At 44.4% G+C, this 25,163-nt stretch overlaps 1 protein-coding gene across 2 annotated transcripts; it reads right to left on the bottom strand.

Annotated features, from left to right (window-relative positions):
* Nucleotides 1-31: 31 nt before the first annotated feature.
* LOC144277437 (hepatic lectin-like) lies at nucleotides 32-21,815 on the bottom strand. Of its 2 annotated transcripts, XM_077838183.1 has the most exons (10): nucleotides 21,646-21,815; nucleotides 15,947-15,997; nucleotides 12,792-12,929; nucleotides 12,532-12,582; nucleotides 11,617-11,742; nucleotides 9,975-10,037; nucleotides 8,806-8,895; nucleotides 8,193-8,362; nucleotides 7,311-7,420; nucleotides 32-630 (listed from the first exon to the last, which is right to left on the bottom strand). In XM_077838183.1, exons 1-10 carry the CDS (start codon nucleotides 21,719-21,721, stop codon nucleotides 495-497), a joined length of 1,011 nt encoding a protein of 336 aa, XP_077694309.1. In that variant the 5' UTR covers nucleotides 21,722-21,815; the 3' UTR covers nucleotides 32-494. The 2 variants fall into 2 exon arrangements, with proteins under 2 accessions (XP_077694309.1, XP_077694310.1); XM_077838184.1 differs by lacking the exon at nucleotides 9,975-10,037.
* Between the last annotated feature and the right edge of the window lie 3,348 nt (nucleotides 21,816-25,163).

Here is a 25,163-nt window from a genome sequence, read left to right as displayed (position 1 = left end):
TAATTTCTGAGAGTTAAGTAGACACTACTGATGCAGAAGTAACTATATTGAAATCTGTTGTTACCTCAGTTTAAAACAGATGCAAGTAAAGAATTGGGCCTCATAGCTCTGAGAGGCATGAACTTTCCTCATTTGTTTTAAGTGGGTGTTGATTCTGAAGCTCAACGGTGGCCATTTACATGTCAACACAGTTACATTTCAACTGCTGATCATTTTAGCTGAAGTGTGCAACTGCTCTGCGTTTTATGGGTAAAACTCGAGGAAGTGAGCAGGACTGAGGTATAATACTGCCACTTTTTTTGGGACCAGTTGGACCCCTGAACCTACAGCACTAACTAGCATGCAGGAGAGCACTATTAACAATCTGGAGAAACGTCATCTTCAGTTCAGCTACTGGGGAGCCGGACTGAGTTCTTGTCAGCCACTGAGCAGGTGCAGGAGGAGTAGTGGGACTTGTGCTCAATCCCATAACAAGAGCATGTTTGAAAAGTGGGTCAGCAGATCCATGTCTTTTCACAAATCCAGTAATTGGGCCGGGAGCACTCGGAATCGCTCCATGTCCCAGTAGACCTCATGCTGACACAGTCTTCTTCCTCACCCTGGATGTCTGGTTCCCCGAAGTTCCAAAAGCTGCCAAGAAAAACAAAGCCACATAGAGTCTGCTGATGTAGTTAAACTGTGCTGACATTTAAAAGGTCACCTTCAGGTTCCAGAGTTAAAACCCATTAAGGCAAATGGGAAAAGTTCACACCCCTCAAGGCAGTGCTAATAACTATAGCCTCTAAGGAGGGATTTTGTAGATCTCAGCCCCCTTTATTAAATACAGCTCTGCCACTGCAGAGACAGATATCTACAAATTCTTCCATCGAGTTTAAGATTAAATCAGCGGGCCATATTCTGGTAACAGTGTAAGAGTAAGCCAAATGGACGTCAATGGAGAGATTAAAGATTTACTCCAGTGTAATGGAGACCAAAAGCTTACCCTGAGAAGGTAATGCTACAGGCCTGATTATCCTCTTACACCAGTAAGTCCTGTCATCAGTACATTCCCGGGTCCTCATCTGATGTAAGTGGACATGTAAATGGAGCAATGCCAATTTACATGAGCTGGGAATCTGGCTTTCTGGATTTGCACTGGTGTTAGCAAGAGGGCAATCAATGCCAGTCAGATCAATGGGTCAATGGTTGCCCTGCAGTGTCGGGGTAGTAGGGCCTAGGGGTCATCCCACCCCTATCCTGTAGTGTGGTCCCTTTAAGGTTTAGTACCCCAGGTTCTTGAAAAATGACAAAGGCAGCTATGGGGAGAGGAGAATCTGTCCCAGGGAAGAGTCTGACTGGTGAAAACTTGTGCTTTTCTTTTAAGAGTCCAGAACCTGAAGTCTTGTAGAGATGGTGAGGCAAGGCTCCACCCTCTCCTAACCAAGCAGGACCAGCTTCCTCCTGAAGCCTGATCACGCTTGTACTCCTCAGTCCTCCAGTAGCACTCCTTGCACCCCCTCCCCTCACTGATGGGAGGTCCTTTGTAAACCAGGTGTCCTGATTAGTCTGCCTGCCATGATGGATTCTAGTATGTTCTTAATGGGCTCCAGGTGTCTTAATTAGCTTGCCTATCTTAACTGGCTCTAGCAGGTTCCTGATTGCTCTAGTGCAGCCCCTGTTCTGGTCACTCAGGGAACGGAAAACTCTTCATCCGCTGGCCAGTATATTTGCCTTCTACCAGACTCCTGTAGCCCAGTGGTCTGGGTCTGTCACAGTATATACTGTAAATCATCTCTTTGTAATATTCCCTAGGCACACTTTAACGTAGTATTGTTTCCATCAGCACTATGTTAAAGCGCACTTGAGAACCTTTAGTCCACACCAGCAGGGTCTACACAGACCAATTAACGCACAACACATTAGTATGCTTTTAAAATCACCCATCCCAATGCCCATAATCCGAATTACTGCTCTGTGCAGACAAGCCCTTAGATACAAGTAATATTTTCCAGTGTTTATCGGATAAACACAGATTTTTTTTTTTCTTTTCCTATCGTGGTGTTTTATCAGTCTTTTCCTGTTACAGCTGAAAATCAGATGACCTATGTGTTTACACTAAATAAATTAGACCCCAGGAGAAGGGGAATATTGTTTAAAGATTCTGGAGGCGAGTGATTTTATTTCTGAATCCCTGTAGAGGTAACTGATGGAAGTGTGCCTGCAGGGCCTTGCTGTACCATAAGGAGGTGCTCTGGGAGGGCATGGTGCTACCCTACATACGGGGAAGGAGCTGTAGGAGGGGAAGGTTCTGTAGAACATCTCAAACCCTGGCAAGAGTGGCAACTCTCCAGCCAGAGTTATTCCAAGGCAGGGGAGATTGGATTGCTCTGAATACTGGAGGGTTCCAGTTCTAAAGTACTGAGTCAGTCCAGACAGGTTGGCTAAACAACCAGGAGATGTCACCATCTGATGGCTCTTTGGTGGTCTATGTGAAATAAATCCCTAGGACTAAAATCTGGTCTGGTGAAAGCAGGTGCAACTCCACAGAGATGCACCCACTTATGCTAAGCCACAAGTTGTCCCTTAGTGTCAATTCATTTACCAGAGGGACAAGTCCATATAACAATGGAGAAGAATAACAACAAAGCACCATAATGGAACCCCACTTCCTGCATGCTGGGGCTGCCAGTCAAACATGCCAAACCCATGAAAAAAAACACAGAAATTGGGCTTATTTTTGGCTTAATTGGCTTGTGAGTTGCTTGTTGGCTAGTTTTTGGCTTGAGCTTGTTGCTTGTTTGGCTTGGAGCTTGTTGTAGCTTGTTGCTTCTTTTTTTTTTTTATTGGATCCCGGCAAGCAGGGGCAAGGGGCAAGCAGGAACAATGAGGGGAGAGAGTCAGGGGTACACGGTGGGCCGACCATAGTCACAGACAGCACGCCAGGGGGATCTAGTCACATAGAGTGTTGGGGTTCTTAGTAGGGCTGTCAATTAAGCGCAGTTAACTCACACGATTAATCCAAAAAATTCACTGTGATTAAAAAAATTAATCGCGATTACTTGCACTGTTAAACAATAGAATACCAACTGAAATGTATTAAATATTTTTGAATGTTTTTCTACATTTTCAAATGTATTGATTTCTATTACAACACAGAATACAAAGAGTACAGTGCTCACTTTATATTATTATTTTATTACAAATATTTGCACTGTAAAAATGATAAACAAAAGAAATGCTATTTTTCAATTCACCTCATTCAAGTACTGCTGTGCAATCTCTTTATCGTGAAAGTGTAACTTACAAATGTAGATTTTTTGTTACATAACTGCACTCAAAAACAAAACAATGTAAAACTTTAGAGCCTACAAGTCCACTCAGTACTACTTCTTGTTCAACCAATTGCTAAGACAAACAAGTCTGTTTACATTTACGAGAGATACTGCTGACTACTGCTTATTTACAATGTCACCTGAAAGTGAGACTTGTAGGTTCTAAAGTTTTACATTGTTTTATTTTTGAATGCAGTTATTTTTTGTACATAATTCTACATTTGTAAGTTCAACTCATTATAAAGAAATTGCACTACAGTACTTGTATTAGGTTGTAATCAAAAATAAATACAAAATGAGCACTGTATACTTTGTATTCTGGGTTCTAATTGAAACCAATATATTTGAAAATGTAGACGACATCCAAAAATATTTAAATAAATGGTATTCTATTATTGTTTAGCAGTCTGATTAATCGCATGATTAATTTTTTTTAATCACTTGACAGCCCGAGCTCTTAGGGATTGGCTTGTTTTTGCCTTGTTTTGAAATGGGATTAGTTTGATTTTTGGCTTATTGTGAAAGTCAGGGTGCTTATTTATCACATGAAAGTTGGCCCCAAGCCTGGATAAACTGGGGCAGGTTGAACACAATACTAACCACCTAGCCTAGTAAAAATATCTCAGCATTTCAGTAAAAACGAACACTGCTGACCCTTCATGCTGCAAGAAGGCTCCTGGTGGATGCCAGGAACCCCACAAGTTTGATGCTGGCTTTCAGAGTTGTTTATTGGAATGTGAGAACAATGTTTCAAACATCAAAGATCTTGCAGGTCATGAGATAGAGGGACAATGACAGACTTGAAATCTTGAGCATCAGTGAGAGCCGGTTGATAGAGGCGGATAAGAAGCGTTTCAAGCAAGAGAGGAAACATCTCATTTACTCAGGTTGTAGTGACAACAAACACGCGGGGGAATAGCTCTCATTCTGACAGATTCTGCTGAAAAATTACTCACTGGCTGGGAATTGATTAATCAAAGCATCATATGCACCAGATACCAAACCAGATTCCTAAAAATGTCCATCATACAGCGCCAACAAAGGAACATAGTGCTGAGGATAAAGATGAATTCTACAATTGTCTCCAAAGTGTGGTTGACTGAATACCTATACGTGGCTTACTCCGTGCGATGGGCAACTTTAACGTTAAAATAGGATGTGACAACTAAGGAATGGAAAGAGCAATGGGGAAACATGGGTTGGGAACCATCAACCAAAATGGTGAGAGACTCACTGAATTGTGCTTGGTTACCTACCTGGTTCTTGCAAGTACCTGTTCCCTAACAAAGGAATACACACAGAAACCTGGATTTCATCAGATGGCAAAATGAAAAGTCAGACTGAGCACATCCACACTAGCTCAAGATCCAAGTAATCCATCCAAGATGTAAGGACATATCGAGCAGCAGATGTTAGCGGTGACCACAATCTTTGCATTGCTAAACTGAAATTAAAATTGAGAACCATCAATGCTAAGCAGAAAGCGGAAAAGGAAAATCACCATTATAAAACTGAAAGCAAAAGCGTAGTGTGAGAAATTCCAGCTTGAACTAAGAAACGGGCTTCAGGCACTGGCAGAGGCCGAGAGAGGTGAGATAGAGACTGGGCCTGAAGAAAAATGGGCAGTGATCAGAAACCATATGATTCAAGCGGCAGCAGTCAGAGTTGGTTATCAACATAGAGCAAGAATTGGATAAGCCAAGAGACGTGGTATCTCATCAAGGAAAGAACTGAAAGGAAAACTCCTGAATGCTAAGACCAGGCAAAAGCCAAAAGAGGAGTATAAGAAAGCAGGAAAAGCGGTGTGAAGCAACACAAGGAAAGATATGTTGAAAACCTAGCAGCTGAAGTTGTTGCTGCTGCTGCTATGTTAGGAAACCACATAGCTGATAACCAAGTGACTAAAAATCCATGTGAAAATTTCAAAACCGGACATGGGCCAATGAAAAGCAAAGACAGAAAAAGGCTTACAGCTGAAGTAGAACCGATAAAACAGATGAGCAGAGCATTTCAAAGAAGTCGTCAGTAGACCCAGTCCCATTTCAGCATCATGTTTGATGGAACGTGGGAAGCTGATCAACTTCACATTAACAAGAGTCCAGTAAAGATGTCAGAAGTACAGGCTGCAGTCAAAAATCTGAAAAGTAACAGTGGTGGGAGATGACCAAATTATAGCAGAAATGATGAAAGTATTTGATCCTACTATTCTATCAAAATTGACAGAGATGTTCAATGATATTTGCGGGAAAGCGGGTTTCCTCCTGACCAGTGGAATCATGGAATCCCTGTCAGAATACCCCAAAAGAGTGATCTTCCTGACCGTAACAGCTGGAGGGGAGTTACATTACTCTGTTGTAGGGAAAGCCTTCTGCAGTGTGATACTACACAGAATGAAAGAGGCAGTGGATGCAAAGCTTAGAGAAGAACCAGTTGGATTCAGGCCCAAAAGATCCTATGTAGATCAGATATTCACACTAAGAACCATTATAGCAAACTCCACTCTTTATCAGATTTATTGATTTTTTTTTATTTTTTTTTTCAAAAGGCATTTGCCTGCCTGCACAGACATACATTGTGGAATATTCTCCAATCCTACAAAATCCCAGTTAAAGTCATCGGCAACATCAAAGTCATGTATAAAGATGCAAAGTGCTCTGTAAGGGTGAACAACCAGAACACAGACTGGTTCAGAGTGGACCGCATGAAATAGGGTTGAATTTTATCTCCACCATTGTTTGGCATTGTAATAGACTGTATAATTAAGAAAGAAGTGTATTAGCAACACAAACACTGATATAGCAAGGGTAGATGCCAAAAAGCTTAGAAGACCTAGACTTTGCTGATTATATTGTGTTACTGAGAAATACCCCCAGAAAGTTAAAAACAAAGACAGAGAACTTGGCAAAAATAGCACGCCAAGGGGGGCTCAGAATTAATTACGCTGAAACAAACATCCTTGAAACCCAAATATCAAGCAGTAACATCACAGTAGAATGCAAAAATGTCAAGAAAGTTAGCCAATGGAGGCCTCAAGAAGGAAGTGACATCAAGGATAGTAAAGCCACCCACAGCACTTTCTAAATTCAGCAACATCTAGAAATCAAAGAGATACAGTACTAGAACAAAACCTGAGAATTTTCAATTGAAATATAATCTCGGTGCTAACATATTGCTGCGAGACCTGGAGATTTACTAAAATCTTAGACAGAAAACTAGGCAACTTTGGAAATTTAGTGTCTATGAAATATTCTGGGAGTTGATTGAAAAAAATGTCATCACCAATGAAGATATCTGAGAAATCAACAACCTGCAACTCATTTCCATCAGAATCAGAAGGAAGTGCTGGACATATGTGGGGCTTGCACTCAGGATGACAACACACAGATTCCCACATGAAGCTGCCAGGTAGAAACCAACTGGTGTGAGGAATCTAGGGCACTCAAGAAAAACCTTAAGAAGAACCCTTAGCAAGGAGGGCAGAATAGGCTATCTCAACACCATAAGTGTGGAAGAGACTGGTTTCCGCCCTGTGCGCCAACATTGGGACAGGAAGGATGTTGTGAGAAACTCACTCCCTAATTAGCAAAAATATGTTGGCCATCAGATCAGAGAGGCCAAGGATGGAATAGGCCATGGAGACTGAACTCCCCTCTCACACCAGAGGAGTCGCTCCAGGGCGGAGGTGAGGCGTATTGGCAAGGAAGAGCCAGCGCAGAAGTGGGGCTTGCTCAGCTGTACCTTCTCTGCAGATAAACAAAGGACTGCAGTCTCCAGGGTACTTTTTATTGGCACTAACTTCGTGTGAAAGAGTTCTCCCATGCTAAGATTCCAGCCTCAGTTCTGCATCCCTGCTTCCCGTGCTCAGTGCCTGTTCTGAGCCTATCCTGCTCAGTCCCCTTTCATGAGATAAGAGACAAAACAGACATAGCCATGGCTTCAAATCTCCTGAGTATTGGGACTAATTTTCTGATGAAGGAATTTGCATGAGAAGGGGCTTACCTGACAGAATACGGGCTATTGTCTACCCACTGCCACGTCCCTTCCTCCACTGCATCACTCAGTCCCAGCCAGTATGTCCTTTTCTGTTTATTACAGTCTTTCAAAAAAGCCTAGAACGGAAAAGAATTTAATATGACGAAGGCCAGCGTGATGGGGACTGGCAAGGTGAAATGGAGCGGTCAGTCTGTACAATTCTAATGCACCCATCGGCATAGTATCTCAACAGCCTTTCCCTTGTATGTCAGCCAGCTGTCTAGCGATCAAAAGTCTTCTGAATGTTTTTTCACTGCCTTAGGGGAGATGAGTTTGGGGGTTCCCAGTGGGGCAGGGTGCACCGCTCTGACAAACGTCCTCCCACTATAGCCTCCTCCCCAGTGCTCTAAAAGAAGCACATACGGGCTTTCAGGGCCACATCCTCAGCTGGTGTAGTTCTACTGAAGTCAAAAGGGCCAGATCCTCTGCTGATTTAAATTGGCGGAGCTCCATTGCCTTCAGTAGAGCTATGCTGATTTTCAAATCTCAGGGTCTGGTCAAATCTCAAATCAAACGCATCCGATGAAGTGAGCTGTAGCTCACGAAAGCTTATGCTCAAATAAATTTGTTCGTCTCTAAGGTGCCACTCCTTTTCTTTTTGCAAATACAGACTGCTACTCTGATACCCCAAGCTTGATTCTCTTCTCCCATCAGCATAACTTAATTGCAGCCAGTCGAGTTACATCAGTCAGAGAGGAAGATGAAGCAGTGTAAACTTGTGAACCCCCCCTGAATTTACTGGAGTTACTCTGGATTGACATGGATGGAGCTGAGAGCAGGATCTGATCCTTATGCCTCACTCTTTCCATTCTGAATGGCGTACTATAGCAAACAGAGGGGATAGCTTACCTGTTCATTGTCATTGTTAACGATAACCAGGTAAGAGTTTTGATCAGTACAGAACTGCTTCGCACCCATCCAGTCTGTCGTCGTATTTGAAAAGTAATAGCATGCTTTCCCAAACTTCTTCCAGCCGGCTGCACATTTTATAGACTCTGGGAGAACACTGCAGAGGGATGCTGTAAGGGAGAATTCAGGACAGCCTTGCTTTACCATTGGAAACTCTGGCTCATGCAGATAGCAGTTTTTTGCTTATTTAGTGAGGTGGCTCACTGGGAGGATGTCGCATGTTTTCCAGAAATTTCAGTCTTCTAATTTGTTTCCATGAGCCATTTTGACCTGTAAATCCTTTTTTATTTGGATTCTGCCTACTTTAGAATCCTCCTTTCGCCAAATCTTGCTCTTATTCATACTGCCATAAACTCAAAGTGACTCAATATTCTTCTGTTGAGTTACTCTGGATTTATACTGGGTAACCAAGAGCAGAAACTGACTTTCATTCACCAGCCCCTTCTGGTGCTTCTTGGGGTAAAATTGATAACAGTCAACCATAGTTTTCATGGTACCATGAACAGACCATGAGAAAATAACAGTGATGAAAATATGCCCGATGTTCTCTCACCTGCCAAATCCCACAATTCCTTATAGCTTTTGTTCATGTCGCTCTGGATTCTCTTTCGCTCTATTCGTCCATCAGCCAGGTCCTGCACCACTGAAAAGTGCAAAGCATCATATGAAGCAATGGGAAGTAGTAGGCAGCATGGTCTAGCAGATGAGGTGCTGTGCTAAGGAGCTCGGTTCTATTCCCACCTCTGTCTGCAAGTTTGGGCAAGTCTCTTTTCCCTCTCACCCTGTGTCTGTCTTGCCTATTTAGACTGTGTAGGCAAGGGCTGTTTTTCTTCATGTGCCTGTAAAGTGCCTAGCACAATGGAGCCCTGACTTTGGTGTAATGCACGTAATAATTGAAATTCAGTTCAGCTCCATTTGGAGCTGAAAAACTAAGCTTAAGCTCTTATGAGAGGCAGCCTTCCTCATGATGGGCCAGATCCTTAATTCCTTCATTGTGATTGTGTGCTCCCTACCATTTATTTGTTGTTTTCACCTGATATTTCTTGTCTTTGAGTGTAAGCTCTTTGGATCAGGGACCATGACTTTTTTATATGTTTGCACAGCGCCTGGCATGGTAGGGATGGGGCCACTATGTGGTACCACAATACAGATAGACGATAACAATAAGCCTCAATTGATGTCAATTGGCATTTATTGATTTACATCAGCTAAGGCTCTTCTAAGTGTCCAGTCTCTTTTGTGTGACCTTAACCAAATCCTTTGCCTCTTGCAGCTTCAGTTTGTCCATCTGATTCTCCTCTCATACTATCCAGTGTAAATCAGGAGTAACTCCATTAAGCTCAGTGGGTCTGATCCTGATCGCACTTAAACCAGTGGGCATCTGCAGTAATTCCATTGGTGCTACACTAATATAAACTGATGTGAGAGCTGAATCAGGGCTAAAGGTGTAATTCTGGTGTAAATCAGAAGTAACTCTATCGAAGTCAATGGTTCTTTTCTTGATATAAATGAAAGGAGAATCAGATTTAGGGGGTGGTTTGTTTAGCTTTCTTCATTACTTACAAAAAGCTTTGTGATGCTTCAGTGGTGCTAGAGATGGGCCCAGGATTCCTGAAAGGATTAGCTTTGCCAAATTGACCCACCCCCCCCAATTCAAATCCAGCAAGTTCCACTGTTAACCAGAAGTACCTACATCACGTTGGCTAGAGTCCAAGAACCTACCGTTCATTAGCCTCTCCGAGTGGTTATAGTTTAAAACTTTTAACTCCTCTGACACCTCCAAGTCTATAAAGGAAACAAAAGAATATGGCTTTTTCCATTCATGCTAAAATAAAGAGGCCAGCCCCTCAGCTAGTTAGAAATGACCACACTGGATCATATCAGGAATCTGATCTCGTCTAGTATCCTGTCTCCAACAGCGGCCTCCACCCGCTGCTTCAGGGGAAGGTGCACTGGTGAGAACCTGACTCCAAGGGATGTTTCCTCCCATGACCCAATAATGAGAGGTTGGCTTATGCCTTGAAGTCAGTGGGGCGATGTTGATTTACACAGCTGAAAATCTGACCCAGTGGAGTTACTCCAGATTTACACCACTGTAACCAAGAGCAGTATCTGATCCCTCAGGGTGGGATTGCTGGTATGGGACTCGACTGCACTGACAGGAGTCCCTCCCACCCTTTGGGTATGTCTATACAGGGGGTGAAAAAAAGGCCGGTGGTAGCCAGTCTCAGAGCCCAGGCCAACTGGCTAGGCTCACGGGCCTCATGCTGCAGGACTAAAACTAGCAGCATAGACGTTCAGGCTCAGGCTGGGACCCTGGGCTCTGAAAGCGGGGAGGGTCCTGGAGCCCAGCTCCAGCCCAAGCCTGAACATCTGCATGCTAGTTTTAGCCCCACAAGCCCAAGTCAACTGATCCTGATCTGAGACCGCTGCCATGGGTTCTGGGGTTCTTTTCTTTACTGTGTAGATGTACCCTCCTCCATTTAGATTGACAGGGCAAGGACCGCCTTTCTCTATATTCCTGTACAGTGCTGAGCACAATGGGGCCTTCATCTTGTAGTACAAGTAAGAATAGTAATAAATAAATCATTATAAGACCACGTAGCGGGGAGAAAGAGATGTAGCACTAACTCTCCCTTGGAGAGGACCTGATGGGTGAATCGCTGGAGCAGGGATTTGTCTGGAGTTGCTGGTCGCACTCCCCAACCCTCATCCTCCATGTTCAATAATCGCATGAGCCCATTTAACATCCAGCGGTAAAGCCGTGTTGCTTGTATGGGTTGTGGAAGTAGATAAAGGAGAGCTTGATCTCCTGTTGCCCTGAACCTTGTGCAGTCCGTTACACCAGTGCAAGGTGAGTGGAAAGTAATACCAAGTCAGGACAGGGCTCAGGACGCTTACAGCATTGTGACTTTACTGGAGTTACTCTGGATTTACACTAGTGTAACAGATCCGAGACACAGCGTATGGTGCTGTTGCACCAGTGTTCCCGAGATTAGTGCGTATTCTGATTTCAGTGGCACTGAAATCAGGGGGGGTGTGTGTGCACGCTTTGGAACTAGCATAGTAGATTGGTGTGTGTTGGGGATGCTTTGGCACCGCTGTGAGATCGGTGTTTGTAGGGGGTGTTTTAGCCCCAGTGTAACTGAAATCAGTGTGTGTGGGGCGGCCGGGGGGGCTGATCGCCATGCATTTTTTTCTGTTAGTTGCTTTTCTGTGATGCTCTCTCCCCACTTCTGCCCCTGTGGCATGCCTGTCCTAGCACAGATATATTAATTTAGAGAAGAGAATAACATCAGTAGGCCCCTCCCACCCCCAACCCCCCCCCACGTAGGTGTCCATACTAACTTGTGCTGAGACTTACATTTCACCACTGCTATTGAGAGGAGAACTGCCCACATTGCAAAACAAATCCCCATCAGGACATAGAGTGTCACAATGGACTTCGGTCTGTAGCCTATTCCTTGATTGGAGCCAGGAATGGGGTCAGCTGTGGAGAGCAGCACTAGTTAGATCTCTGACCGTACCTCCCTGTATTTTCAGCATTTCCTAGCAGGAAGGACCCCGGAATCGTTTACCCCAGGACAGGGTTTCACCCAGGCTCTTGATGTTAAAGGAAGACTTTGTGGTTATTTAAACTTTTCAGAATCATGTTGGCTTGCACTGAAAACAAAGACAATGGCTCTCTCTTTTAAATGAGTAATGGGAAGCGGTGTGGTCTAGTGGTCACATCTGGGTGGAGCCCAGAATTCAGGACTCCTGCATTCTCTCCCCATCTCTGAGAGGAGAGGGGTGCCTGGTGGTTAGGACTGGGCATCTGGATTCCCAGGTTCTCTCCCCAGCTCTGAGAGGTGAGTGGAGTCTCATGGTTAGATCAGAAGACTGAGAGGTTGGGGAAGGGAATACAGGGCCGTTCACCTCTAAGGCATTGGCTCCAATCTGGCTCCAGGCAGGGGGTTGGCTGTGGGGTGTCATGGAAAATGGATGTGAGGACTTTAATCTCTAGGGCATCAGTCCTAATCCAAACCAAAAGGGAGAAGTGGTAGAGACTCCATGAAGTCCACTAGGGACTCTGCTAATACTATTAACTTTATGTGGAAGGTGGTCAGATATGGGTGGCAGGATAAAACCTTTAGACAGATAGATTGGTTCCAGGTCTATAGCAACCAAAAGCCATTCCCATCTGACGGCTGCTCCGTAGCCCATATGAATCCAATTACCCAGCGCAACACAGACAATAGAGTCCAAGGGACAGGAGACTGCAGGAATTCCAACTAACCTGTCCTTGGCAGACTTGAAGATGCTGGTTTCCCGGCTAGCACGTAAAAGCCTGCAAACAGGAAGGAAAATGCAGGCATTGGAGGAAGTGTCAATTCACCCATGATCAAATATGCAGGCTTCTCCAGGCCACGTTGCTGCTGGGAATGTAACTCCACATGCAGTCATGGGCCCCAACTCATCTCTGGTGAATCCCCACTGACGTCACCAGGGATCAGTTCAGGCCAGGGAGTGAACAGGAGGAGAAGAAGTAGGTTCTACCTGTGCCTTCCTTGCTTCTCTGGCTTGCTACATCTGTATTGTCTTTATAAGATGGTAGCCTCTTTTGCATCTGATGTCCCATCTCGGACAGGGACACATCGTCATAATCCTCCTCATTGGAAAAGCTATCAGGTGAGCCTAAATAGATGAGAAGACTTAATCCCAGTGCAGTAATCATAGAATCATAGAATATCAGGGTTGGAAGGGACCTCAGGAGGTCATCTAGTCCAACCCCCTGCTCAAAGCAGGACCAATCCCCAATTAAATCATCCCAGCCAGGGCTTTGTCAAGCCTGACCTTAAAAACTTCTAAGGAAGGAGATTCTACCACCTCCCTAGGTAACGCATTCCAGTGTTTCACCACCCTCCTAGTGAAAAAGTTTTTCCTAATATCCAACCTAAACCCCCCCACTGCAACTTGAGACCATTACTCCTTGTCCTGTCCTCTTCTACCACTGAGAATAGTCTAGAACCATCCCCTCTGGAACCACCTCTCAGGTAGTTGAAAGCAGCTATCAAATCCCCCCTCATTCTTCTCTTCTGCAGACTAAACAATCCCAGTTCCCTCAGCCTCTCCTCATAAGTCATGTGTTCCAGACCCCTAATCATTTTTGTTGCCCTTCGCTGGACTCTCTCCAATTTATCCACATCCTTCTTGTAGTGTGGGGCCCAAAACTGGACACAGTACTCCAGATGAGGCCTCACTAATGTCGAATAGAGGGGAACGATCACGTCCCTCGATCTGCTCGCTATGCCCCTACTTATACATCCCAAAATGCCATTGGCCTTCTTGGCAACAAGGGCACACTGCTGACTCATATCCAACTTCTCGTCCACTGTCACCCCTAGGTCCTTTTGCGCAGAACTGCTGCCTAGCCATTCGGTCCCCAGTCTGTAGCTGTGCATTGGGTTCTTCCGTCCTAAGTGCAGGACCCTGCACTTATCCTTATTGAACCTCATCAGATTTCTTTTGGCCCAATCCTCCAATTTGACTAGGTCCCTCTGTATCCTATCCCTGCCCTCCAACATATCTACCGCTCCTCCCAGTTTAGTGTCATCTGCAAACTTGCTGAGGGTGTAATCCACACCATCCTCCAGATCATTTATGAAGGTATTGAACAAAACCGGCCCCAGGACCGACCCCTGGGGCACTCCACTTGACACCGGCTGCCAACTAGACATGGAGCCATTGATCACTACCCGTTGAGCCTGACAATCTAGCCAACTTTCTACCCACCTTATAGTGCATTCATCCAGCCCACACTTCTTTAACTTGCTGACAAGAATACTGTGGGAGACCGTGTCAAAAGCTTTGCTAAAGTCAAGAAACAATACATCCACTGCTTTCCCTTCATCCACAGAACCAGTAATCTCATCATAGAAGGCGATTAGATTAGTCAGGCATGACCTTCCCTTGGTGAATCCATGCTGACTGTTCCTGATCACTTTCCTCTCCTCTAAGTGCTTCAGGATTGATTCTTTGAGGACCTGCTCCATGATTTTTCCGGGGACTGAGGTGAGGCTGACTGGCCTGTAGTTCCCAGGATCCTCCTTCTTCCCTTTTTTAAAGATGGGCACTACATTAGCCTTTGTCCAGTCATCCGGGACTTCCCCCGTTCGCCACGAGTTTTCAAAGATAATGGCCAATGGCTCTGCAATCACAGCCGCCAATTCCTTTAGCACTCTCGGATGCAACTCGTCCGGCCCCATGGACTTGTGCACGTCCAGCTTTTCTAAATAGTCCCTAACCACTTCTTTCTCCACAGAGGGCTGGCCATCTATTCCCCATGTTGTGATGCCCAGCACAGCAGTCTGGGAGCTGACCTTGTTCGTGAAGACAGAGGCAAAAAAAGCATTGAGTACATTAGCTTTTTCCACATCCTCTGTCACTAGGTTGCCTCCCTCATTCATTAAGGGGCCCACACTTTCCTTGGCTTTCTTCTTGTTGCCAACATACCTGAAGAAACCCTTCTTGTTACTCTTGACATCACTCGCTAGCTGCAGCTCCAGGTGCGATTTGGCCCTCCTGATTTCATTCCTACATGCCCGAGCAATATTTTTACACTCTTCCCTGGTCATATGTCCAACCTTCCACTTCTTGTAAGCTTCTTTTTTATGTTTAAGATCCGCTAGGATTTCACCGTTAAGCCAAGCTGGTCGCCTGCCATATTTACTATTCTTTCGACACATCGGGATGGTTTGTCCCTGTAACCTCAACAGGGATTCCTTGAAATACAGCCAGCTCTCCTGGACCAAATCCTCAAACAGTATAAATGGGCATAGCTTCAAGTTATATCAACTGAGGATCAGGCCCAATGAGCTAATATATTTATATTAGAGCAAATCATTTGTATCTGAGAGCATTCATAGGGAGGATGGAGCTCCCAGGCATGGAGCTCTTAGTAGCTCTGGAATTACAGAACACTTGCAGTGAGATTTCACCAACTGCCCTCTTCACTACTGGAAGAATGATGATGATACTACTCATTTCTTTTGGAGCCTCATTCTCTTTTCCCTTCTAATTGTGAAAATCTGTAGAAACTGCTGAAGTTAGGAGACGTTGGCTGGTCCAGTAGGTTTGGTTTATGGAGCAAAGCCACAAGCCACTGTGGCCTAGTGGATAGGACACTAGTCTAAGACTCGGGAGTCCTTGGTGCTGTTTGTTGCTCTGCTACTGACCCACCATGTGACCTTGAGCAAATCACTTCCTGCCACTGTCCTGTTACATTTGCCTGTCTTGTAAATTTAGACTGTCAACTCTACAGGGCAGGGACTATCTCTGATGATGTGACTGTGTAACACCCAGCACAATGGGGCCCTGATTGCAGGTGGGGCTTTGAGGTGCTATCATAATACAAATAATAAAACTGGTGTGTGGGACAGGAGAATCAGTCCCTTTATGCACAGATCTCAAAGCACCTGTTTGAAGGTGGGTTTGAAGTTGTTATACCCGTTTCACAGATGAGGAAACCAAGGCACAAAGAGAAAAGAGGTCCAAGGTCGCATATAAATCACCTGCAGAGCTGGGAGTAGAATCTCTACACTGGCATCTCATCAAGGTTCGCTTTGCACCATGCTATGGCCCAGGACTCTTCTCTGGCCCAGATGCAGAAATCCTGATCCAAGGAACATCAGGAGGAAATAATATGTACTCACCAGATCTGACGTGACTTGGATGTGCTGGTCCCCCTGATAATAAGTAAATCCCTGCAAACAAGGAAGGAAAAGGGTATGTGTTTGGAGAAAGTGAGAATTCTCTAGAGGATACCACTGTGGGATCTGATGCTGATACCACAGTCTGCGAGGCAGCCCTCAAGCTGGTGAAACCAAATCATCTTCACTGCAGCTGCTCTTTGGCAACATCAAACTAAAACAGCATTGGTAAGAGATCTTTGAACCTGTAAGCGTGAACCTTTGCTACTAGAAACCTGATCCATGGAGGTACAGTTATCCAGTCAGGGAAAGGAAGTGATGCCATGTGTCCTTGGATTTCAAAATATGGCAAATGGTCTTACAAGCTGAGGAGTTGCTCAGCAAACCATTTCGGATACCACATAATTAGGACAGAAATTGAAACTGTTCACCAACGGGGGGGAAAAAAAGGTGAAACTCATCAAAGAAAAAGTCTGTTACAAATTATGGGCCAGATTCTCAGCAGGTGTAAATCCACATTTACTTCAGTGGAAATACAGTGGATTTTCTTCAGCTGCGGTTTGGCTCATTGACTCCAAGAGAGCAACACCAAGGGCTGGTCTACACTAGAAGAGTTATACCAGTACAAGAAGTCTATCAAACATTCTTACAACTACAATACCCACCTGGTGAAATGAAGAAACAGATTGACAGAGCCAGAAGGGTACCCAGAAGTCGCCTACTGCAAGACAGGCCCAACAAAGAAAGTAACAGAACACCACTAGCCGTCACCTACTTCCCCACACTAAAACCTCTCCAACGCATCATCAAGGATCTACAACCTACCCTGAAGGACGACCCATCGCTCTCACAGATCTTGGGAGACAGCCCAGTCCTTGCCTACAGACAGCCCTCCAACCTGAAGCAAATACTCACCAGCAACTACGCACCACACAACAAAAACACTAACCCAGGAACCAAACCCTGCAACAAACCCCAGTGCCAACTCTGTCCGCATATCTCTTCAAGGGATAGGACCTTCATAGGACCTAACCACATCAGCCACACTATCAGGGGCTCGTTCACCTGCATATCTACCAATGTAATATATGCCATCATGTGCCAGCAATGCCCCTCTGCCATGTACATTGGCCAAACCAGACAGTCTCTATGCAAAAGAATAAATGGACACAAATCTGGCATCAGGAATTATAACATTCAAAAACCAGTCAGAGAACACTTCAATCTCCTTGATCACTCAATAACAGACTTAAAAGTGGCAATTCTTCAACAAAAAAACCTTCAAAAACAGACTCCAGTGAGAAACTGCAGAACTGGAATTAATTTGCAAACTGGACATCATCAAATTAGGCCTGAATAAAGACTAATTTCCCCATACTAATTTCCCCCTTACTGTTACTCACACCTTCTTGTCAACTGTTTGAAATGGGCCACCCTCATTATACTACAAAAGTGATTTTTCCTCCCTTGGTATTCTACTGTTAATTGAATTATCTCATTAGCACTGACCCCCCACTTGGTAAGGCAACTCCCGTCTTTTCATGTACTATGTATATATATACCTGCTACTGTATTTTCCACTCCGTGCATCTGATGAAGTGGGTTTTAGCCCATGAAAGCTTATGCCCAAATAAATTTGTTAGTCTCTAAGGTGCCACAAGGACTCCTTGTTGTTTTTGCTGATACAGACTGACACGGCTACCACTCTGAAACCTGTCACCAGTACAACTGTCAATTAAGGGCACGATTTTTTAACCAAATTCTGGTATAAGCCTCAGTGCAGATGCATTTATACTGGTTGAAAGGTGCCTTATACCAATATAGCTTATTCTTCTTCCTGTATCGGAAGAAGCTATGCCAGGATAAAAACTTTTACGCTGGTATAACTGCATTCATGCTACCTGGGGTTTTCCACTTTAGCAATACCAGTATATAGTTAAAGCAACAAACATTTCTAGGGCAGACAACTCTAAAATAACATGAGCTGGGGATCTGGCCCTAATTATCCAATGTTAGCAAAGCACAGAATTCAGCTAGTGCCATCTCCCGTGGAGGTTGGTGGACTGAAGGTTTGTAGCAGGAAGGTTTCCATGATAACTGCCCTCTGAAAATACTAGGGCTGTCAATGAATCACAGTTAACTCATGCGATTAACTCAAAAACATTAATCATGATTAATCGCACTGTTAAACAATAGAATACCAATTGAAATTTATTAAATATTTTGGATGTTTTTCTAAATTTTCAAATATACTGATTTCTATTACAACACAGAATACAAAGTATACAGTTCTCACTTTATATTATTTTTATTACAAATATTTGCACTGTAAAATGATAAACAAAAGAAATACTGTCTTTCAGTTCACCTCATACAAGTGCTGTAGTGCGATCTCTTTATTGTGAAAGTGTAACTTACAAATGTAAACTGCACTCAAAAACAAAACATTGTAAAACTTTAGCACCTACAAGTCCACTCAGTCCTATTTCTTGTTCAGCCAATCATTAAGACAAACAAGTTTGTTTACATTAATGGGAGATACTTTTGCCTGCTTCTTATTTACAATGTCACCTGAAAGTGAGAACACATGTTCGCATGGCACTTTTGTAGCCGGCATTGCAAGGTATTTACGTGCCAGATATGCTAAATATTCGTATGTCCCTTGATGCTTTGGCCACCATTCCAGAGGACATGCTTCCATGCTGATGATGCTCATTAAAAAAATAATGCGTTAATTAGATTTGCGACTGAACTCCTTGGAGGACAATTGTATGTCTCCTGTTCTGTTTTACCCACATTCTGCCATATATTCATGTTATAGCAGTCTCGGATGATGACCCAGTACATGTTCATTTTCACACTTTCACAGCAGATTTGACAAAACAGAACGAAGTGTGAGATTTCTAAAAATAGCTACAGCACTCGACCCAAGGTTTAAGAATCTGAAGTGCTGTCCAGAATCTGAGAGAGACGAGATGTGGAGCATGCTTTCAGAAGTCTTCAAAGAGCAACACTCAGATGTGGAACCTACAGAACTCGAACCACCAAAAAAGAAAATCAACCTTCTACTGGTTTCAGAGTAGCGACTGTGTTTGTCTGTATCTGCAAAAAGAACAGGAGGACTTGTGGCACCTTAGAGACTAACAAATTTATTTGAGCATAAGCTTTCATGGGCTACAGCCCACTTCATCAGATGCATGCAGTGGAAAATACAGTAGGACGATTTTATATACACAGAGAACATGAAACAATGAGTGTTACCATACACACTATAATGAGAGTGATCAGTTAAGGTGAGCTATTACCAGCAGGAGAGAAAAAACAAACCTTTTGTAGTGATAATCAAGATGGGCCATTTCCAGCAGTTGACAAGAACGTGTGAGGAACAGTAGGGGGGAAAAATAAACATGGGGAAATAGTTTTACTTTGCGTAACGACACATCCACTCCCAGTCTTTATTCAAGTCTAATTTAATGGTGTCCAGTTTGCAAATTAATTCCATTTCAGCAGTTTCTCATTGGAGTCTGGTTTTGAAGTCTTTTTGTAGTAATATTGCGACATTTAGGTCTGTATTCGAGTGACCAGAGAGATTGAAGTGTTCTCTGACTGGTTTTTGAATAATTCTTGACCTTCTACTAGTGGCATCTGTGTCAGATGATGAAAACAAACATGCATCTGTCCGCTCTGCTTTGGATCGTTATTGAGCAGAACCCATCATCAGCGTGGATGCATGTCCTATGGAATGGTGGTTGAAGATGAAGGGACATATATGAATCTTTAGCACATCTGGCATGTAAATATCTTGCAACGCCAGCTACAACAGTGCCATGAGAATACCTGTTTTCACTTTTGGGTGACATTGTAAACAAAAGCGGGTAGCATTATCTCCTGCAAATTATAACCCAACTTGTTTGTCTGAGCGATTGGCTGACGTAGGACTGAGTGGACTTGTAGACTTTAAAGTTTTACATTGTTTTATTTTTGAATGCAGGTTTTCTTTGTACATAATTCTACATGTGTAAGTTCAACTTTCATGATAAAGAGAATGCACTACAGTACTTGTATGAGGTGAATTGAAAAATACTATTTCTTTTGTTTTTTACCGTGTAAATATTTGTAATAAAAAATAAAGTGAGCACTCTATACTTTGTATTCTTTGTTGTAATTAAAATCAATATATTTGAAAATAGAAAACACCCACAAATATTTAAATAGTATTCTATTATTGTTTTACAGTGCGATCAGTTGTGCAATTAATCTTGATTAATTTTTTTAATTGGGTGATTAATCGCGATTAATTTTTTAATCGCTTGACAGCCCTAGAAAATACCTGATACTTGGCGTATTCCAAAAGGGAAACAAATTTTCTCTTCAGAAGCGTTTTTTCTTGGGCATGGAGGTCGTATGTCCTGACGTGGTTGGGGAGATTTTGCTCTCCCTTGAGCCTCCTACATCCCATCCCTGCTACGAATCCAGCCTGGTCAGGGGTTACAGTTATGCTTTTCCCAGAAACTGTTAAAACACAGTTCAATCTTACAGCACAGCCAGGATCTGTAAGGGTTTGAACGGCCTCTGAGATCTGTCCTAGAGTCTGGGACATGACTTATATGACCATGGTGACATTTTAATATTATTTCTACCTTCAGGTCTTGTCTGCACAAGAGTTTATGACCTGAAGTTAATTACTTGCCAGTTCACTGGAAGAAGTTAACTTTGTAATGGTTGATGTTTTGCATTCTTCCCAAACGCTTGTAAACCTCAAATTAAAATATCCCCTGATGTAGACATGCCCTTAGTGACAAAGGTCCAGATCCCCAGTTGGTGTAAATCAGCGTCATTGTGCTGAAGTCAATGGAGTGATGACAATTTATACCAGCTTGGGATCTAGCCACATCCAGCCCCCCTAAATTCCACCCGGGTGCAAGCAGTTGCAATTCTACTAGCTCCAGAGGAACTAGGCCTGCTAACACCATCAGCCCATTGCCTGCATTTGAGTGGGAGCAGAATTCAGCCCACAGTCCGTTATGGTTCCTCAGTTATTTTCCAAGTAATTTTCTTCCACAAAAATCTAAACTGATACAAGTGAGAACCGCAGTGCGGTTCCCCAGCTACCACTAGATTTGAGTGGGAGATGTATTGTGTTTATGGTTGACTGACCTTATTCCATCTTACCCCACTCCCTTCTGAACAGACATACACCACGAAGAGCACACGTATCTGCATTCTTTTATGCTACACACACACACAAAATGACCACACACTATACAGCATGTACATCTGCACATACTTACACACATACAATCCCCCTCCCATACAAATGGCACACACCTCTGCCTACACCCACAGAACACCCAACCCTGCACACGGAAAGATGGATGTACTACACACCCATGTACACACACAGACACACAACTCGCTCACACAACAGCACGTGTGTACTCATACAGCCCTGCACACACACACACAAAGCACATACTTCTGGGATGATTTAGTTGGGATTGGTCCTGCTCTGGGCTGGGGGTTGAACTAGATGGCCTCCAGAGGTCCCTTCCAACCCTGATATTCTATGTAGGTACATGTTCCTTGCACATACCCCACAATGCACATGGCTGCACGCTTCACACAATCCCAACACAACATGCATCTGCCCCTTCTAAGTCTGGATACAGATGGTGCCCTGTTTCCAACCACTTTGTCTTTACCTGTTTGTCTCACCAGTCTCTTCCCTGGTGACGGTGGAGGACACAGCCAGTTCCCATAGAGCTCCTGCTGGGCCATTCCTTATTGCTGGGGACCAGGGGCTTAGGTGGGCTGCTGCTGAAGCAACAGACCCCACCCCAACCCCAGACCCTGTTCTGCTTGAGGCACTCCCTTGCTCTCAGTGCCTCGCTCAGAGCAGTTGTATTATTTCCTTACTTTCAGTTCCTCTCTCTGCTGGGGTGGGATGAATAAGATTATGCAAATAGCCTGAAATGCAGCAGTTGTGCACAGAAGCCAGGAAAGCGGGGAGACCATGCTGCGTGCCATGGAGGGTAGCTATGCCACAACCCCTCCGTGGGGTGCATAGTCGTGGGATGGCTGGTTGAGTGGTGGTGTGGTGGTCACCTGGTCTGTGAACTGCATGGGTCTACTGCCCACACTTTGAAGAGCAGTGGTTCTCAGTCGGGGTATGCATATCCCCGGTGGTACGCACAGGTCTTCCAAGGGGGTACATCAGCTCATCTAGATATTTGCCTAGTTTTACAACAGGATACGTTAAAAGCACCAGCCAAGTCAGTACAAACTAAAATTTCATACAGTCAATGACTTGTTTACACTGCTCTATATACCATCCACTGACCTGTAAGTACCATATTTATATTCCAATTGATTTAATTTTATAATGATATGGTGAAAATGAGAAAGTCAGCCATTTTTCAGTAATAGTGTGCTGGGACACTTGTCTTTTTATGCCTGATTTTGTAAGCAAGTGGTTTTTAAGTGAGGTGAAACTTGTTGGGGTGCAAGACAGATCAAACTCCTGGAAGGGGTGCAGTAGTTTGGAAAGGTTGAGAGTCACACTGTAGAGTATAGGAGTCACCATACTGGATTGGACCTGTGGTTCATTTAGGCCAATATCCTGTCTCTACCAGCAGCCAGCCCCACTGCAGCTTCTCCTAGAGTCCATAGGAAGACCTGTGTGTCCTAGCTGCACCAATGTCCCCACGCCCTGGCTGTGGGTGGTTCGTGGAGAAAACACACAGTCCTTCCCTGGCTTTGCATAAATGGCTAGATTTTTATCCTACAACTCAATCGATACCTCAGTCCTGTAGCAGGGATCAGTGCCAATGCAGGCCCCTGCCACAAATAAGCATGCCTATGCTATGAGCTGGGCTGTTGGAAAGTGAGCATCCATACACAGCATTCCCCCCGCCGAGACACCATGTACATCCTCCTTAAGCCCTAAGCCTTGGGCTAGCCTTCTGCAGCGAGGTCTGTTTCACCCCTAGTGCATTGTGAGATACCGAACCCGTCAGATCGCCGGAGCAGCGTGTAGCCCAGTAGCAGCTGTAGGGCTGGAGGTTATAGGCTGGCAACACTTTTATTTTTAAGCATCTATTTATTTGTTTTATAAATAAGATGGTCATTGATGCAGCAAACCACAGTGCTGTGAGGAAGGGGCTAGAAGAGGATGTATCTGCACCTGCTAATAATGTATCACATTTGTTAAGTCCCAGTGATCCTCATCACCTATAACTGGTCCTGTCCTGCCCACACAGGAAGGCGTCATGGGTTAGGGTAAGAAGGAGGCTCCCCATACTAGCTGTGAGCTCGGATGTGGGGGTCCTATTATGATCATTACAGTATGTGTATGTGTGTGTGTTTCTCACCAGGCCCATCCACCCCTTGCAGCCATGGTTGTTTCAGTGCATTCTGGGATTCACCTGTCTGGTAGTTCCTGGGAGAAGGGGCTTGTGGGAATTTCTTAACACAAAGCACTGAATTGTGGGATGGAGGTCACAAGTGGGGGTGGAGGACAGGGCAGCTGCAATTCTTGTGGGAAGAAACCAGTCCCAATCCAGACAAACCTGAGCTAATGACCGTTTTCCAGGCAGCTAGGTAACCCAAACCTTGGAAGCACCTGGGGATGCCTTGCAGGCGTCATGAGACCAGGGCATCCAAACAAGGGTTGCTTGCAATGACTTTTCACCTGCTATAGATAGAGGTCCTAAAGTAATCCTTTAACTCTTGACTTGCTGAATCATATTACATGTTCATGCTGGATGGAGCAAAGATGTTTTCCCATCTTCACCATCCTTCCTCCCAGGGGCTCATGGCCTAAACTCTACAACATACATACGCTGAAGAGTTCAGCCAAAGGGCCAGGCTCTGCACTCTTACCCGGGTGTAAATCTGGTGTCACTCCACTGAGGTCCAAGGTGTGACTCTGGATTTACACCAGTGTAACTAAGATCAGAATCTACTCCGGAGATCTTTACTTAGCACTATCAGAAATCCAACGTTCTGCTGCTCCTCGCCTTAACGTGACATGCAGGAATAACACACAAAAGGGGCTTCAATCTGATCTTGTATATATGGGTGTAAATCACGAATAAGTCCATTAAATTCAATCGGCCAGATCAGCTGGTGTCAACATACAAACATGCCAGACGCACATACACACTCACGTATGCATGCACATACATTCTCACACTGATTCACACGGTGTCTCACACTTTCACCCATATGCCCCTGGTAAATGTGGTAAACCCACTCATGTACCGTCCACTAAAAGAGAAACCCACACAGGCTGCCATGCTCCAGTAGAGGGGATCTGTGAATTTGCATGCGCAGGCAAAATGTTTGTAACAATCTCTCTGTTTTTTAAAAAAGAAAACGCCCAGAACAGAAACTCCCCTCAGATGTCAAAGAGCATAAAACTGAATCTGCTGCTGAAGGAGCATAAAGGGCAAGTAATGCAAAGAGGTGAACGCAAAATGAGAGCGTGAGAGAGAGAGAGATGACCACTTTTGTGGGCCACATCTTCAGCGGTTGTAAATCGGCATAGTGCTATTTGAAGTCAATGGAACTATGTAAATACGCACCAGCTGGAGATATGGCTGACTGACTCCAAGGAGCAATGCTGATTTACATCAGCTGGAGATGCGGCCTCTTAATGCCAGTTATTTTACACCAGCTATGGATTTGGCCCTGTGGACTCTAAAGCAGTGATGCTGAATCCGATTTACAGCAGATTGGGCTGCGTCCCGGCACCAGTTAGAAAATCACCTCTCCAACAAGCAGTTGTTTAATTAATATGTTTATCCCGCAGTCAGCCGTGCTGTGCCAACGGAGCAGGGACCTCAGCCCCAGATGCCAGCTACAGACATCTCAAGGGTGTAAAACAAAGAACCAAACTCTGCCCTCGGAGACACACGAGCAACTCCACTGCCTTCAATGGGAACCAAGTGTGTGCGTCTAATGGCAGAACAGCCCCCTAAAGAAGCAGATAGGTGATCTGGGAGCACTTATCGGAGCAGCTAGAGGCCGCAGCTGAGCTCACAGCCCCATTGTGCCCCTGACACACAATGAGACACTCCCTGCCCCACAGAGCTCACAGGCTCAATAGACAAGACAGACACAGGAAGGGTTGTTATCTCCATTTTAAAGAGAAGGAAACTGAAGCCCCCAGACAGGTGAAGGAGTCAGTGGCAGAGCTGGAACTGAACCCAGGTCCCAG

This window comes from Eretmochelys imbricata, chromosome 20 (assembly GCF_965152235.1).
Source record: "Eretmochelys imbricata isolate rEreImb1 chromosome 20, rEreImb1.hap1, whole genome shotgun sequence".
NCBI lineage: Eukaryota > Metazoa > Chordata > Testudines > Cheloniidae > Eretmochelys > Eretmochelys imbricata.
This window is presented reverse-complemented; position numbering and strand designations above follow the sequence as displayed.